Source organism: Leptodactylus fuscus, chromosome 4, assembly GCF_031893055.1.
Source record: "Leptodactylus fuscus isolate aLepFus1 chromosome 4, aLepFus1.hap2, whole genome shotgun sequence".
Taxonomy (NCBI): domain Eukaryota; kingdom Metazoa; phylum Chordata; class Amphibia; order Anura; family Leptodactylidae; genus Leptodactylus; species Leptodactylus fuscus.
In genome coordinates, this window is record NC_134268.1 from 63,415,128 (window position 1) to 63,432,726 (window position 17,599).

A 17,599-nucleotide genomic window follows, 5' to 3' on the forward strand; every position below is an offset into this window, starting at 1 on the left:
CTTCTCTGTTGGTAAGCCTCTTTGATATTGTACCAAAAAGTAGTATTATAATAAGGCATCTTGGAGGTATGGCATCACTATCAGGATCTAAAATGTCTCAGGAACTTAGGTATTATTCTGCTGTTGAGCTCCTTGCATTTGTGTGTTATAACAGATATTTTTGTTTTATTACAGAAGTAAAAAAGTGTTTTTTCAAAGAATAATAGATAAATGCCTGTTGGCTGGAGGGTCTGACTGCTCCAACCCCTGTGATCATGAAAACAGAGGTCCTAAGCCCCCTATGTGAATTAAGTGGTAGTACATATGCAAGAAAGAGAAAGAGTGTTTTACTCAACTATCCCACAGAAGTGGATGGAGCAGTGGTCATGTATGTGTATTACCTCTTCTATTCACATGGAAGGCTTAAGAAGCCCTGTTCTCGCTACCATGGGGGTTCCAGTGTTCAGACTCCCAGCAGGCAATCAGTTATTCCGTGTTCTGTGAAAACCCTTTTAATATCATTACTTGTCAATGTTAAAGTAATAATGCCTTCGACATTTTTTTTTTTTTTTGGATAGTTTGTTTATCATACAATAAAGTTCTAAATGGCTTTTGATATATTGTAGGTTTCTGCAGGAACTTTCATTACAGTCCCGCCATGTCCAGATCGGGGGACAGGACTTCCACCTTTGACCCGAGCCATAGTGATAATCTGCTCCATGGCCTGAACCTGCTGTGGAGAAAACAGCTTTTCTGTGATGTGACCTTGACTGCCCAAGGACAGCAGTTCCATTGCCACAAAGCTGTACTTGCATCCTGTTCTCAGTACTTTAGATCTCTGTTCTCTAGCCACCCTGGGCAGGATGGCCTGTCATCTGTTCCAAAGGATCAACAGCAACAGCCAGATGAGCCTGGAACACCCTCCTCCTCCCCAGATGAGAAGATGCTTGTCAGTCCTAGGGCCATCAACAACCTGGTTTTGCAAGGATGTTCCTCAATAGGGCTCAGATTGGTCTTGGAGTACCTTTACACAGCCAATGTTACCTTGTCTCTAGACACAGTTGAGGAGGTATTATCAGTCAGCAAGATCTTGCACATTCCTCAGGTGACAAAGCTTTGTGTACAGTTTCTCAATGATCAAATTTCAGTGCAGAACTATAAGCAGGTGTGCAAGATTGCGGCTCTTCATGGCCTGGAGGAGACAAAGAAGCTGGCCAACAAGTATTTGGTGGAGGATGTCTTGCTGCTTAACTTTGAAGAGATGCGTTCCATGCTGGACTCCTTACCACCTCCAGTGGAGTCTGAGCTTGCTCTCTTTCAGATGTCTGTACTTTGGCTGGAACACGACAGGGAAACACGCATGCAGTATGCCCCAGACCTGATGAAGAGACTTCGCTTTGCTCTCATCCCAGCTCCAGAGTTGGTGGAGAGGGTACAGTCTGTAGACTTTATGAGGTCTGACCCAGTTTGCCAAAAGTTATTGCTGGACGCTATGAATTATCACCTAATGCCTTTCAGACAGCACTGCAGGCAAAGCACGGCCAGCAGGTGAGCCAAAGCTATCCACAACTTTTCTTAATTCTGCCATGTTCTCGTATAAAGTGTTGCACCCATCTGCTTTTATAATGTGTTGCAATGAGTCACAAGGGCACAAGGTGTCCCCTGCTATCAGATATAATGTGCTGCTGAACCTGTCAACACAGGTAAATGAAGACAGAGGCACCCTATATAGCAGCCTCATAATGGAGGACCTATATGAGGGATTCACATCTATTCATTCATATTGTACTGATATGGTACATGAAATGGTTTCCTACATGAGACAACCCCTGACAAGGGGACAGGACACCACTCTGGACAAATCTGTTTTAGTAAATACTTATATTCTCCATAACATAAGTGTGAAACATCTTTTCTTAGATCTCTGCAATAAATCGTTCCTCTGTTATTCCTTCTAGACATTTATGAATTAACTGATAGCTGGTTGTTACCATTTTGGGAAGGGATGGGGGAGACACAATCTGAGAGTGTCCAATCTGAGCTCATAGCACCAGACAGTGTAGGGAAATGTCACTTTGACAAGGGGACTGGTGACACCCAGCTGTCAATTTATTCATAAATGTCTAGGAGGAATAACAGAGGAACATCACTATGCACAGATGCTGCTGAATTACTTCATGGGAAATCCAAGTATTTACTAAAACAGATATATCAGGAGAGCAGATGGGTCTTCTTTTAAAATTGCTATACATATATACAGTAACAGTATGACCAGTAGCCATAGTGATGTAACTTTATAGCTGAAAAGCCAATGGTGACTTTTCTATCATTACAGACCATATTTACTTACAGTATAACACAGTTAATTTCACTACTGGACAATTAGTTTGTACTTGTAAATAAACATGTTGATAATTCTCGATGGTAAAAATGTAATTTGCAAAAAACTAGGCCAACTTCTAAATGAAAGACGTGCATGTGTGTAACTACAGTGCATAGCCCCAATGTCAGAGCTAGGGATGGCCCCTACCTACTAAATGACAGTAAACTAAACTAATGTAAGATGCTGTATAAGTAGTTTTAGGCTGTCACACTTACATTAAGCCCTATGATTGGTGTATAAGCTCCCAGTGGACTGTACATATGCCAAACTTATCCATTGGGCTCTATTCTTGTGACATCAGAAAAGTAGAGTACTGTACACAATTTCAACAAGTAACTAAGGAATAAAGTGCAGTGGAATATGTTGGTGCTATATAAATAAAATGTATTATTATTTTTAGGAATGACATTTGGTACCTTAGTGTACTGCGCTCTTCTTCCGGGTCCCATATCTGCTGCTATGTCTGATACAGCTGTAGGGTTTACATGTTTATGTGAAAATGAACGTTTGGTTTGGGGCCATTTACTGAACTGTAAAAACAGCAATTATGTAATATAATAAATCATCTATAATATATTATAATAAACATTTTCCAGGCAAGATCAGTCTGATAATATCTCTTGGTTCTGTGGGGAATGTTAAGCTTCCTGTGCCTGCTCTGCAGTGTATAACCACAGCCTGTGTCTGCAATGCACTTAGAGAATATGGGCTGCTGGCTGCTCCTTCAAGGCAAGTGAAAGGAACTTGAAATTCCCAGAAAATACCAATATTATCAGTTTGATCCTGCTCCTAAATGGCGAGTTTCCAATAAAACTAGAAATTACATTATATTATGTATGAAATAAATAGGTTTCTTGAGAGTTGGCAGCTTACGTGGCATATATAGGTGCATGTTTGACATAGACATTTTCTTCCCCTTACTAGTCACTATTCAGCTACAGTAAGTTGCACATTGGTGTAACAATGTCACACTTTGCAAAACATTTCAAAGGGTGGTCACATGAAGACATCATATCTAGATGACATATTAGGCATATGATTATTATAAAGGGTGCCCCCCTGCTGGGTCGCAATAACAGTGTTTTTTGCTCTGACAGACCATGTTATACATAGATGGCTATTCAGCTAAGTGGCAGCCATGTAATACTGCATTTCCCCTGTGCTTGCAGGGGCAACAGGATCCAGATGGCAAAGTTACCCCATTGACTTGTAATTGATTAATGTCAAGTTTCCAAATATAGGGAAACAGGACATGAAGAGATGTGCTTGAATGTCACTGCATTATCTATTGGATCACCATCATCTGCCTCAATGTACCAAAAACCAAATAATTCTTTTTTAGGCCAAATTTATGCTCTTTTCTTCTTTTTTTTACTATATCTTTTAGTTACTTTCTTCTCTATTATATGTATTTGACTACTAAAGATGGGAAATATGGAGCTGCATTTGATTAGTGTATGTAGTGTATTACTACTATTCCCTGTGAATTGTATATAGTATACAAGCTGGATTGCCGAATGCTCTCTATATACGTTTACAAAAATGAAGAAGCCCAAATATATACATTTGGTGGAAGTACCATCACCACCAATCTCTTGTATACAATCATCTGCTCTGCTTCTTATACTGGGATGGCTTGGAATTGAGTGACATACGTAGGATTAAAAACATGGTCAAATTGAAAATTTGGGGTAATTTTCACAATTTGTTAAATAAGGACCCTCACCCCAATATTGATAACTTCCTCCAAAATGGCTCTTGGAGAAGGGGCAAATGGCAAAATGCTGTCATGAGTCAACCTGACAATTGTGCAGCCTCAGGCTCAGGGCCTGTAATGTCAAGAAAATAAGCTGTTAAAGGGGAAATAAAAAGTTAAGTGGTTGTTACCTAAATGAAAATTAATAAAAATTTTTAATTGTAATTACCTGCCCTGATGTAAACACATAGTAATTGGGTTAATAAAATCCATATACAGCGGCTTATTTATGGCTGCAGGTTGACAGTTTACAAAAAGCAACACAATAAGATAGATAGATAGATAGATAGATAGATAGATAGATAGATAGATAGGAGATAAATAGATAGATAGATAGATAGATAGATAGATAGATAGCTCACATAAGCAGTTGCAGGTGCTACCAATTTTAGGCTCCCTAGCTGTTGTGAGACTACAACTCCCAGCATTCTCCAGTCAATTCTGTGGGAGTTCTGAGAACAGCCAAGTAGGCGTGCATGCTGAGAAGTGTAGTATGACAGCTGGAGTGCCAAAGGTAGTCAATCTCTGAATTACAGAGTCAAAAGCAGATGCTCTAGTATACTGTGTAGTCACCATACACAATTCAACTCCTCTTCAAGTGAATAGGAACTAAACTGTGAGATCCCAGAACAGCCACTACATAGTGTACAGAGCCATATGCCCCCAGTTTAGCACACTGTGTAGTTCCTATATCAGCTGATTGGTGGGGGTATTAGGTGTCAGTCTTCACTTATCTGATATTTTTGACTTATTCTAAGGATAGGTAATCAATCTCTAAAAAAAACTATTTAAAACATTTTATTATATATAATCATTAACATAATACTAAGATAAATAGGTGAGAATAGATTCACCAAGAGTCTTCTGCACTGTATAAATGTTTATGCCAGCATGTGTCCCAGTCCACAGAAATGTTTAGATTTGTCCCACTTTATGTCAGTGGTTGTAGCTGGTGGAGATGTAATGGTGAGGGAAATGTTTTCTTGGCAAATACTAGGCATCCTAATACTAAATGAGTATTAAGCATTAATATGGCAGAGCCCACCCAAGCCTTGTTGGTGACTGTGCACCCTCTTCTTGACCAGTCTTATAACCTCTAATGGCTACTTTCAGTCTGAGTATGATAATGTGTTTCTTATTACACAGTATATGTTCTCTGAAGCTAGCAAGAGTTTGTTATTCTCCAAGTGCCCTACACAGTCACCAGATCTCACACCAGATCTCAATCCATTAGACCACCTTTACGGTGGAGATATGGTAGATTAGGAGATGTGTAACCTCAATGTACAGGTGATAGATGTGCAGGAATTGTCTGATGTTTTCATGTCAGTGTGAATCAAAAGCTAAACAGAATTCAACAGTTTCCAATATCGTGTTAAATCAATGTTACAAACAAGGCTAAGCAAGTCCCATACAATATAACAGGGGTATTCTGGAAAATCACTTTAACTACTTGTCAAGAAACTTGCAATCGGGTATGATTATTGCATTACTTATTATATTACATTTGGCTGACTATCACTATCAGTTCCAATGAGAATGTCTCAACAAACAGGGCACTAGTTACATGAGTAGTCCTTATAATCGTTTTATCAAAAAACCTTTTCTTTTTCATTTATCAGTGAAATAAATCAATCTTCTAATTTGCTCTTATTTTCTGACTGCAGACTTTTTTTTTATACTTTTTTTCTGTACATAGTGGGTGGGATGGGTGCTGCCATCTTGCCTGAGCTTCTTCTCTGCTTTTTTTGCTTCTTTTTTTTTTGTGTGCAGGAAAGGGGGTAGATAAGATGTGACATCATCTATTGTTAGTAGTGGATGAATTAATAAGTCAGTGGTGTTATCTATAAAGATGGTATTTTTCTATAATCCTGTCTTTCCTGAGGTGACTGCTGTCAGAATTGGAAGATATCAGTCTATTATTAGGCTTAGTGGCATAGTATATATATATATATATATATATATATATATATATATATATATATATATATATATACTATGCCATACATTGCATGATTTAGTCATTTTTTAAAATAAAATATAGAAACAGATATAGAAACTTAAAAGAAAAATTCCTAGCAAAAACTTTAAAAAAAACTATGTTATTTTCAGGTGACACTTTCCCTTTAAGCTGAAGTTGTCGTATAGTTGCAGCTTAGGATACTGCTTTGATCCTTAGCTGACCATGGATTTCCCAAGTAGGAGCTGCTGTAGAATACATAAAGTATTACTTTACATACTGGTGAGCCATGTAGCTAATGTAAGTGCCAGATCAACCAGAATATCTGGCACCGTATCCCTCTATGACGGTGACCTATGGGATTGAGCTGATTCATGAGACAACCCTATTAAATTTATATTACCAAAAGAGCGATTTACCCAATTGTATTACTAAGTTGAGTAACATCCATAATATAGTTGTAGCTTCTTTTATCTTCTCTGTGATATTGCAATCCAAGAGAAAGAAGTGTAATGTTAGAATTTCTCAGTATGTACATGAGTAGGATAATAACAAAGGAACATCAGCACAATGTATGTATCGTAGTATAGAAGCAATGATGCAGAGCTGAATGAGAGATAGGTCCAATGTCTCAACAATAATACAGAAACTCAACAGCACTGATTGAAATTTCTGTATTCTTTATTCTCCCTATTGCAACATTTTGGCTACAAAAAGATTTCTAGGATTATTACAGCAATGTTATAAAATGGGTGAATAAACAGGTGAAATTTCATCTGGTTCTACAGAATTTCTGCATTGGGTATAAGGCTGCAAATGTTTAGATGTACAGTAGTAGATGCTTATGTAAAGCGTATACGTTATACAGTATGGCGAGATGATAGATAAAAGTAAACATGATAAATGTGGGATAGAAATTCTAAAGTACTATGTTGGAGACATAAGCAAAATAAAAATTGAATGTGCTTTAAGCTACAAGACACTGCCACCATGTTGAGACTATTTTCTTGATCTATAGCACCTATTTTCTTCTGGTACAATACAAGATCTTCTATATTCCTATGTACAGGAAAAACTTATGTTATAACTCTATGGCTTTTATTTCTCAAGTGGTGAGACCATTCTGCAGGATAAACTCATCAATATCTCAGCTATCTGGTTGGACTGAGGTTTAAAGCGAGTACATTGAACATCTAGAAACAGCTATAGAGCTAAAAATCCCATAGTCTATGGTTTGTACTTGTCAAGGTGGTTATTTGCAACCACATCCGATAGGATTTACCTAGTATGAACTGCCAAGAGCTTTTACTAGCATCCTTTGGTGTCCTCCAAGACCACTAGTTAGATTAAAGGGGTTGTCCAGCTTTCTAAAAATAATGTCCTATTCATAGGATAGAACATCAATATTAGATTGGGTGGGGGGTCTGACAGCCAGGATCCTAACAGATCAGTTGTTTCCTTATCCCAGTGCAAGCTGCAGTGCAGTGGCCAAACTTTTAATAACAGTACTGGAGTGGTTTTCCCATAGACTTCAATAGGACAGCCTCTGCAGTACTCACAACCACTATTAGTAAAAATATGAGGAGTGAGCATTGCAACATGCACCATCACAGGGAATGAGCTCATGTGTAGGGGACCCCACAGTCGGGTCCCACCAATCTACAATTAATCTCTTATCCTGCGGATAGATATCAGTGCTGGGTAAATCCTTTTACTAGGTAAATATTATTGATAGGATATTGATAGGATAGCTTATCAATAGATCACAAAATAGATCCAACACCCAGCACTCACCACGATGCAATGCCACAGCCACTGGCTGTGCTCAGTGTACCGAACCAGATCCACACAGCTCCATATACATTATAGTGTCTCTGCCTGGGTACTGCGGCTCACAAACAATAATTGCACTATATAATAGTCCCTGGTGTGGACTGTGATGACTGGAATCATCTATAGCTATTATAAAAGCATATGCTTTGTCATATCTCTCTCTTATACTTGTTATTTCGAATGTATGTTCTAGGTATTATAGTCTGACAAGGTTCACCTAAAGTGACTAGCTCAGATTAACCTATTAAGCAGCACAGAAATATGGAACAATATGAAGAACACTATGCGAGTCATAGTTCATGCATCATACAAATGAATAGGTGATATGTGAGAACTTTATTATATGTGTAACCATTATATGTTCAACTTGTACCTACTCTGTCTGAAGGCTGTGGTAGAAGAAAGCAGATACTGTGGTTAGAGATTTCATTTTCAGTAAAGATACTACCCCGTATTTAAGGGGTAGTCTACCTCCTTATTACCTAGACTAAGCCTTACTATAGTATGTTTAGTTACTTGCACCACTAAACAGAGTCGTGAAGACTTCAGCATATACTCTCAACAGGACAAAGGCTATCTTCAGGCTTATAGGCAGTGTAAGGCAAGAGAACCTCCTTAAAGCAATAAATGAAGCTAATCTAGACATTCTTATAAAATAAAACGATAGGTTTTCATTGTGATATCAGATCTCCAAAATCTGAAAACAGTTGCAAGTGTAGCAATAGAAAAAAAGTAGCCATATGCTCAGTTATAAATATGTCATACCTAATAAGCAATATTTTCTGCTCTGCTTTACTGACACTTAGGCCAATTTATTACTGTATTATTAAAAGTGTGATGCTCCCTCCGGTAAGGAACAGCATAAATATCAGTATAAATCTGACACCTTACTAACAGTATAATAGAACACGTGTTCCATACCAGTGATTCTGAGGTTGTGTCAGGTTGTGAAATTCTTACCATAAAGCCATGAAGATTTTTTTTTCTCGTGCGTGCCATCTTAAAAGACTAATTCTTAGTAGGATATAAGCACGGCATAAAAATGAATATTTTTGTAATTTTTTTCAGGGGTTGTTTACTGCGTGGTGATATTAGCGGAAGGTTAGACAACTTCAGGGTTGTACGTTATTGGCATATATGCATGAGGTTGGGTCACATATATAATGGTGTATTACATAAGCATCAAAATAATCATAATGATAAGCAGGACCCCATATATAATGATGAGAAACACCACTTGTGGGTCCTTGGGGTCCATATGCATTTATATAATCCAATGGAGAGACTTCACCCAGGGTGTACTGCATTTCGGGGTAGGTGGTGGAATGCATTGATGTCATCTAATCTGCACAGCTTACAATGGAGTGCTGACATCATCAGCATGCTCCCAACATGTCATAGGTCATGGGCCTAAAGCAGCCTGTGGCCTATGAAAATATATAGGTGGGGAGACAGAACAGGTAGACAAAAAGGTAGAATAGAAAAATACCTGCATAACAAAAGTGGAAACTGATATACCTGATATATATGTCTTTGTCATATTACACAAACATTTCTATCAGCTCATTTATCGTTATCATCATCAGCGTTTTATTTTCTTACTTTTATGTAAATGTATCGTAATATTGCTAATCCTATGTAACAGAAAAGTAAAAGCTGCATTATTTACTGTGTGTTGTATAGATATTCTACAGGATTCTCTGTTATGGTCACCAAGGGCCATTTTTCCCCAGAGACAGATTTGATACATAGGCTCATTGAGTTTAATGTGCTGTTATACTGTCATAACATGAGTGACTGGAGACTGGACACAAAGTTGACAACAGACGCTCGGAATTTGTTCAGCTGATCAGTGCCCAAAATAATCCATTTTCTTAACCATACACTTGAGAACACATTGCTTTCTGTCTATTAATTCTATTAGGGTAATGTCTCCTTAGGCCCGGACTGGACAATCCTCATTCACATTTACTTTAAGCATTCGACTTTTTGCATCCTGCAATTGGTGCCGCGCCAATGATAAGTTAGAATTTTATTTCTAGCTCTCACCATCCCTGAGCAATCATTAGATCCCAGTATGCTAATTATTCTCACTACTGTACTGGGTGGGGCTAGAACAGATAGCCTGGGCCCACCCACCTGGCAATTAGCATATTGGGTGCTTAAACTAGGTGATTACCCAGGAACAGTAGGGGCTAGAGGAAAATATTTCAACTACTCTGGAATTGGTGAAGTGGCACCTATCAAAGAATGCAAAGAGTTGGTCTTGCTGTTAGTGAAAGGTCCTCTTTAAATAATAAGAAATCCAAGGCAATAAGGGAGAAAACCTAGGGAAAGAGTGTTCTGAAAATACAGTCCTATGAAAAAGTTTGGGCACCCCTATTAATTTTAATCATTTTTAGTTCTAAATATTTTGGTGTTTGCAGCAGCCATTTCAGTTTGATATATCTAATAACTGATGGACACAGTAATATTTCAGGATTGAAATGAGGTTTATTGTACTAACAGAAAATGTGCAATATGCATTAAACCAAAATTTGACCGGTGCAAAAGTATGGGCACCTCAACAGAAAAGTGACATTAATATTTAGTGGATCCTCCTTTTGCAGAGATAACAGCCTCTAGTCGCTTCCTGTAGCTTTTAATCAGTTCCTGGATCTGGATGAAGGGATTTTGGACCATTCCTCTTTACAAAACAATTCAAGTTCAGTTAAGTTTGATGGTCGCCGAGCATGGGCAGCCCACTCTCAAATGATCTGAAAACAAAGATTGTTCAACATAGTTGTTCATGGGCAGAATACAGAAAGTTGTCTCAGAGATTTAACCTGTCAGTTTCAACTGTGAGGAACATAGTAAGGAAATGGAAGAGCACAGGGACAGTTCTTGTTAAGCCCAGAAGTGGCAGGCCAAGAAAAATATCAGAAAGGCAGAGAAGAAGAATGGTGAGAACAGTCAAGGACAATCCACAGACCACCTCCAAAGAGCTGCAGCATCATCTTGCTGCAGATGGTGTCACTGTGCATCAGTCAACAATACAGCACACTTTGCACAAGGAGAAGCTGTATGGGAGATTGATGAGAAAGAAGTTGTTTCTGCAACCACGCCACAAACAGAGCCCCCTTAGGTATGTAAAAGCACATTTGGACAAGCCTGTGGACTGTTGAAACAAAGATTGAGTTGTTTGGTCATACAAAAAGGCGTTATGCATGGCGTCCAAAAAGAAACAGCATTCCAAGAAAAACACTTGCTACCCACTGTAAAATTTGGTGGAGGTTCCATCATGCTTTGGGGCTGTGTGGCCAATGCCGGCACCGGGAATCTTGTTAAAGTTGAGGGTCGCATGGATTCCACTCAGTATCAGCAGATTCTTGAGAATAATGTTCAAGAATCAGTGACGAAGTTGAAGTTACGCCGGGGATGGATATTTCAGCAAGACAATTATCCAAAACACCGCTCCAAATCCTCAGGCCTTCATGCAGAGGAACAAGTACAATGTTCTGGAATGGCCATCCCAGTCCCCAGACCTGAATATCATTGAACATCTGTGGGATGATTTGAAGCTCGATGATACTCAGCGACCATCAAACTTAACTGAACTTGAATTGTTTGTCCAAAATAAATTTATCCAGGATCCAGGAACTGATTAAAAGCTACAAGAAGCGACTAGAGGCTGTTATCTTTGCAAAAGGAGGATCTACTAAATATTAATGTCACTTTTCTGTTGAGGTGCCCATACTTTTGCACTGGTCAAATTTTGGTTTAATGCATATTGCACATTTTCTGTTAGTACAATAAACCTCATTTCAATCCTGAAATATTACTGTGTCCAGCAGTTATTAGATATATCAAACTGAAATGGCTGCTGCAAACACCAAAATATTTAGAACTAAAAATGATTAAGATTAATAGGGGTGCCCAAACTTTTTCATAGGACTGTATATGCGACTTACTGTAAGCTTTTGTTCTTTTGTCACTTCTATTACGTAAGTTGATGTTAGGTTTCAGAAATATCCATAGAGGGTGACCTCAGTATTGGTGGCCATGATTATTAGCAAGACTAGTAAAGTTGACATTTTCAAATCCAAATAAGGCTAAACTAGGACAAGAGAGGACCAGAAGATTGTCAAAGGGACAAAGTTTTGGCCTTTATAATGGGTTCTTCCAAAACAAGAACTATGAGGTGTAGTAAAGGACATTTTTCTATAATGATGCCATAGATTTGATTAGTCTAAGCATAGATCACTCCGGACAGAGAACTAAATGATCCGGAAGTCTTTCATATCTTCTTAGTTGCTATTACTCTTAGTATCTTTTCTATCTGCTATGAGCTTGTATGTATACTTTCTTGAAATATGTTACTGTATTATCCATGCTGCTGTAACACATTGAATGTCCCCATGGTGGGACTTTTAAAGGATTATCTTATTTTATCTTACTTGTTGCTGAGAACAAGGTTTTCTTATTGGGCTATAAGCTATCAGCTTTTATTGACTATGTGTCATACAAAGGCAATAATAACAGATAATAGCAGATAATACAATAAGAAGCACCTTTTGTTATTATTATTCACCTCAGTTATTTTCTGCAGTGGGCTAAATACCCTCTAATGACAGTTAAAGGAACACTCCAGGAAAAGCCAATATACTATGTCATGTCTTGTGCAGGACCCGAATGGGCAGAGCATTACTTAGACTGGAAAAGAACACAAAAGATAGTAGTTATACACTACCTCTTTGGGTCCTGCACTATGAATAATACCATATACCAGTTTTGGAGTATTTCATCAACTGGAAGAAGTGTACATGTATGTCAAGACTTAAGAAATATGGGTTGTCATCTATACATGCTAAGATAAAGCTAGTATTTGCTTTATTGCCATTGTCTGTTTGTTTCTGGCACTTTTTTAGAAGGTATGAACAGTGTTTAGATCAGCTGAAGGTTCATATTCTTATTACAACTATGCACATTGGTACATGGAGTCTCAGAATACACAATATCTGACCTAAAAGACCACATCACAGACAGATTGAGATAGGTAGATGGATGGATAGATAGATAGATATAGATAGACAGATATAGATGGATAGATAGATAGATATAGATGGATAGATAGATAGATAGATAGATAGATAGATATTCCAAAGCAGCATACACTAAAACTGAAACTTAATAGCTCAAAAATGTACGCCAAAGAACCAGGCTGAAGATCCTATATAGGTAGTTAAAAGAAACCAAACAGCACTCCGATATTGTAAAAATATACAAAAAAGTGTCTCTTTAATCCATGAGTGACGTTTTGGTTCAGACAGACTTGACAAGACAGACGGTTCTTGTCTATACCGAAACGTTGCTCATGGATTAAAGAGACACTTTTTTGCATTTTTTCACAATATCGGAGTGCTGCTTGGTTTCTTTTAGCTACATATATAGCAGATAGATAGTAGATAGATAGATAGATAGATAGATAGTAGGTAGATAGATAGATAGATAGATAAATAGATAGTAGGTAGATAGATAGATAGATAAATAGATAGTAGGTAGATAGATAGATAGATAGATAGATAGGAGATAGATAGATAGATAGATAGATAGATAGATAGATAGATAGTAGGTAGATAGATAGATAGATAGATAGATAGATAGATAGTAGGTAGATAAATAGTAGATAGATAGATAGATAGATAGATAGATAGATAGATAGATAGATAGTAGGTAGATAGATAGATAGATAGATAGATAGATAGATAGTAGGTAGATAAATAGTAGATAGATAGATAGATAGATAGATAGATAGATAGATAGATAGATAGATAGATAGTAGATAAATAGACCAATAAATCTTTTGTCCACCAAGATAAAAAAAAAAACCTCATCATCATGGTGTATAAAATATAATTATGTTAATTTTGGAAAGCAGATGTTCGGATTTTGTACTTTATCTCCAAATTTTGTCTAATAAATGAATCCTAAGCACCAGGGCTGTAGCAGTGCGTAGACTCTCAATTACCAGGCAGTCTTGAACCTTGAAGCTTGAGGGCATATTGGGAATCAAAAGCATGGTTGAAAAAAGAGAATTTCCTGTACTCGGTGGGTGGGTAGCCACACTGTTATATAGTTGCCCCCAAGGGAAGATGGCAGAACAAAATAGCAGAAGGATGGAATTAGAGTGACTTTAGTACAGATGAGCAGGTTTCTGCCGCTGGATCAGTGGAAATCACTGGCAGGGCCACACTCCAGGGAAGCTTCCAGCTATATGACACATTCACCAGGCAATGTTTTAGCCACTAGTGCATGAGGGTGGGGGGAGTAAGAAGGGAGATGATCAAGATCTATCATATAAGAAGCCAATATGTGGTCTGAAATGTACATGGAGGAATCCTAGGAGTGCAGTCTGCTATTCTATCCCCGCAGCTAATTACTCTGGAGGAACCTGTATATTGTACATCTTCTCAGAGCTCTGTCTCCTGTCTCCCAATATAACCTTTACCATTTTTCAAGGTTCTGTAGGTGTAAAACGACTTATAATAACGATCTGACTAATATGATTTTTGATGTGTAACTTTAATGCCTAACCTTATCACAACTGCAGGGCATTTCATGAGTGCTCAGCTGTAAAGAGCCATGATTTATAGGGATAACAGGAGAAAAAAAGATGTAATTCTGAAAGGAACCTTAAACAAATGGCATGAGAGGAGCTTTTTTTTTTTCTTCTTTTGACTGGTAAGGGATGTTCAGTTATTTTATGAGCGCCATCCTGCTCGGGCCTTACCTCCAACTTATTGTGACATGATTATGGGTAGATGCAAGATCCATTAAACTAGATTACACCTGGATGCCAGCTCGCTTGAAATATGACACGCTTCATTTTTCTTCTTTTCTGTTTTGGGTGAAGAATTCGATCCAACAAGAGGATGTTGTTATTAGTTGGAGGACTGCCTCCCGGACCAGACAGACTGCCCAGCAACCTGGTTCAATACTATGACGATGAAAAGAAGACATGGAAGATACTTACAAGTGAGTTATATAGCGTCTAGTACTTGTAAAGATGCAGCAGAACTGAGTTTGTATTTACATTTGTTGTTGATAAGGCCATTCATAGATTGGGATATCATGATATTGTATATACAATCAAATGCTGCTCTTGTAAATTTATGTATGCGTATGTGTGCAAATATACAACTAGTCTGCTCACAGAGGAGTTTTCATGTTCTTAAAGGGACTTTGTCATTAGATGTTCAGGGTTTAAAGGGAGTCTGTCACCAGAATTGACCTTATCAACCCAGCCCGCAGATAGATAGGTTAGGGTCACCTGAATCAAAAACTGTTTTTCCCTTGTAAATCGCTACCTCTGTTTTCAAGATATTGCTTTTTTTCTCAATATACATTAATATTTATAGATATATATTGCATTAATAAAATGCAATGGCATAAAGAATATAAAGAAAACAGTATTTTGCGGTGCTATACAAGTAAAGGATTTTTTTGAACACTATGCTAAGAAAAAAAAGGATTTTTTTTTGTTTTTCCAAGTTAAAGAGGAGCTTTCATGTCCTTGACACACGTGGTTTTATATACCGCTAGAAAACCAACAGTGCGCTTAATTCAGTGCATTGTTGGCTTTCCCGTTATGTGCCCCGGGGCAAGAGCTATTGGTGCAGTTACTGGCATCTTTTCACTGCCAGGAGGGCGTTCCTGACAGCTGGGCTGGGCTGTGAGGTATGTCCCTCCAGACAGTACTGTCCGTAGCTCTGTACTGTCAGAGGGGGGCACTCCTTACCGCTCAGCCATGATGCTAACCTGTGAGGAACGCCCCCCTTCTGACAGTACTAATCCTCACAAATTAGCGTCATGGCTGGGTGGTAAGGAACGCTCCCTCTGACAGTACAGCGCTATGGACAGTACTGTCAGGAGAGGTGTTCCTCACAGCCCGGCTAAACTGTCAAGAACACCCTTCTGACAGTGAAGAGGTATCGGTAAGTGCACCAATAGCTCCTCACCAGGGACACATAACGGGAACTGTTAGTGTTATAGCGGTATATAAAACCGCATGTGCCTGAGGACATGAAAGGTCCTCTTTAAAGGTAAAAGCTATTCAATAAATAATATATTTAAGTTTAAATAATTCTATTACATAATTACAGTATTACATATTATCACATGACTGGACAAATAAAAAAGCTATGGCTCTTAAAGAAAACAAAAAACAACATAACAAAAAACTATACATAATTGTTATCATTCTGATTATACCAAACAATACGATAAAAGTAGATAATTTATACTGAATAGTGACCCACATAAATTTAAAATGTTTCAAAATAAATGGCAGAATTGCCGTGTTTGTCCCGATAAAAAATAAGGCAATAAGCTGTGTTGATGAAAAAATAAAAAAAAAATATGATTCTGATTGCATTGAGGTCCTTAAAGGGGTTTACCCAGTTATATAATAAATGGCCTAGTACAAGGAATATATAGTAATACTTCCCATCTTTCTCCCCCACCACTTCCATTGCCATAATTCGGTCCTCCCCAATTGCTGCTTCTTTAGAGGGCTGCAGCAGTGACATGCCTGTATACACCAGATCACTTGCCGTATACTGTTAAGACCAGTGATTTCCATCAGTTACATAGTGTATTTCAGCAACTGAGTACCGCAGCCACCAAGATAATGTTATGAAGAGTGGCAGTGGAAGCATTTTTTTTCCTTACGATGGGCCAAGGAAATTTCCTTTAATTCCAAAATAGGCTCAGCCCTTAAGGAGTTAAAGTTGGGTTAGGCACAGAAAATATGCGTTAGACAGATGACACCCCTCGCTGCCCACAGAGACACATGAAAAACCACAGAACTCAGGTGACTCTGAAATGTGAAATGTTCCTGGGACCATCGGGACGGCACTCACATTGACCACAGCCGTTGTTCTATAACTTGGAGCACTGTCCGCTCTTGTCCCCCAGGGATCACCTATCATCCTCCTTATGAGAGGACTACAACACAGTGTCACATGTAAGGGTTCTATCTCTCGCAGGAAACCGAATAAATAATTGCAGCTCTCACTTTACATGCAGAAAATCAATGCTGGATTATCCTCTGAACCAAGTATAATTGAGCCAATTCCATGAGTGTACAATGTGTAGATCCAGATATTACCGTATAACAATATTTACATGCAGTTAAATCATAAGTCTACGAAAGTGCTGTGAAATGGCAGTGCATCCCTTTTACCAGACAGAAAGGTTAATGTGCTATGTCAGTGTTTAGTATGCATATATAGTTATTTAATTGTGACTGTGAAATGATGTGGGGCTTGTTTATAGGCGACCATTTCACTCCCATAGCTGCCTTCTTCAATGTTATTCTGCTGTGGAATGGACTACAAATTTCACCAATGCACATCTGGAGCCAACAATAAGAATTTTACATCTTTTATGTTGTCTCATTGTTTCATATTTTCATATGACAAAGCTATTGACATATTTTCTGATAACTCTACATTGGACATTGGGTTGCGAACCCTCTGTGTCACCAAGCTGATTTTGGCTTAGGGCCACTCCTAAGTGTGTTGAGTAAGGAGCCACCTCTGGTATTTAGCCCTTACCCTATAACCCATCTATAGGAATAAGGATTTCGTCACAGGCCGCCAGGTTGCTACCTCACTACCATGGAGTGGTCAGGGAGTATGGTGAAGCG

General features: G+C 38.3%; 1 protein-coding gene across 1 annotated transcript in view; it reads left to right on the forward strand.

Moving 5' to 3' along the window:
- The first annotated feature begins 637 nt into the window (after window positions 1–637).
- KLHL14 (kelch like family member 14) overlaps window positions 638–17,599 on the forward strand; it is a 61,919-nt gene continuing 44,957 nt past the window's right edge. Inside the window, exons 1-2 of the mRNA XM_075270542.1 lie at window positions 638–1,527; window positions 14,804–14,925. Coding sequence (XP_075126643.1) covers window positions 638–1,527; window positions 14,804–14,925 — 1,012 coding nt within the window. The remainder of the gene's footprint in view (window positions 1,528–14,803; window positions 14,926–17,599) is intronic.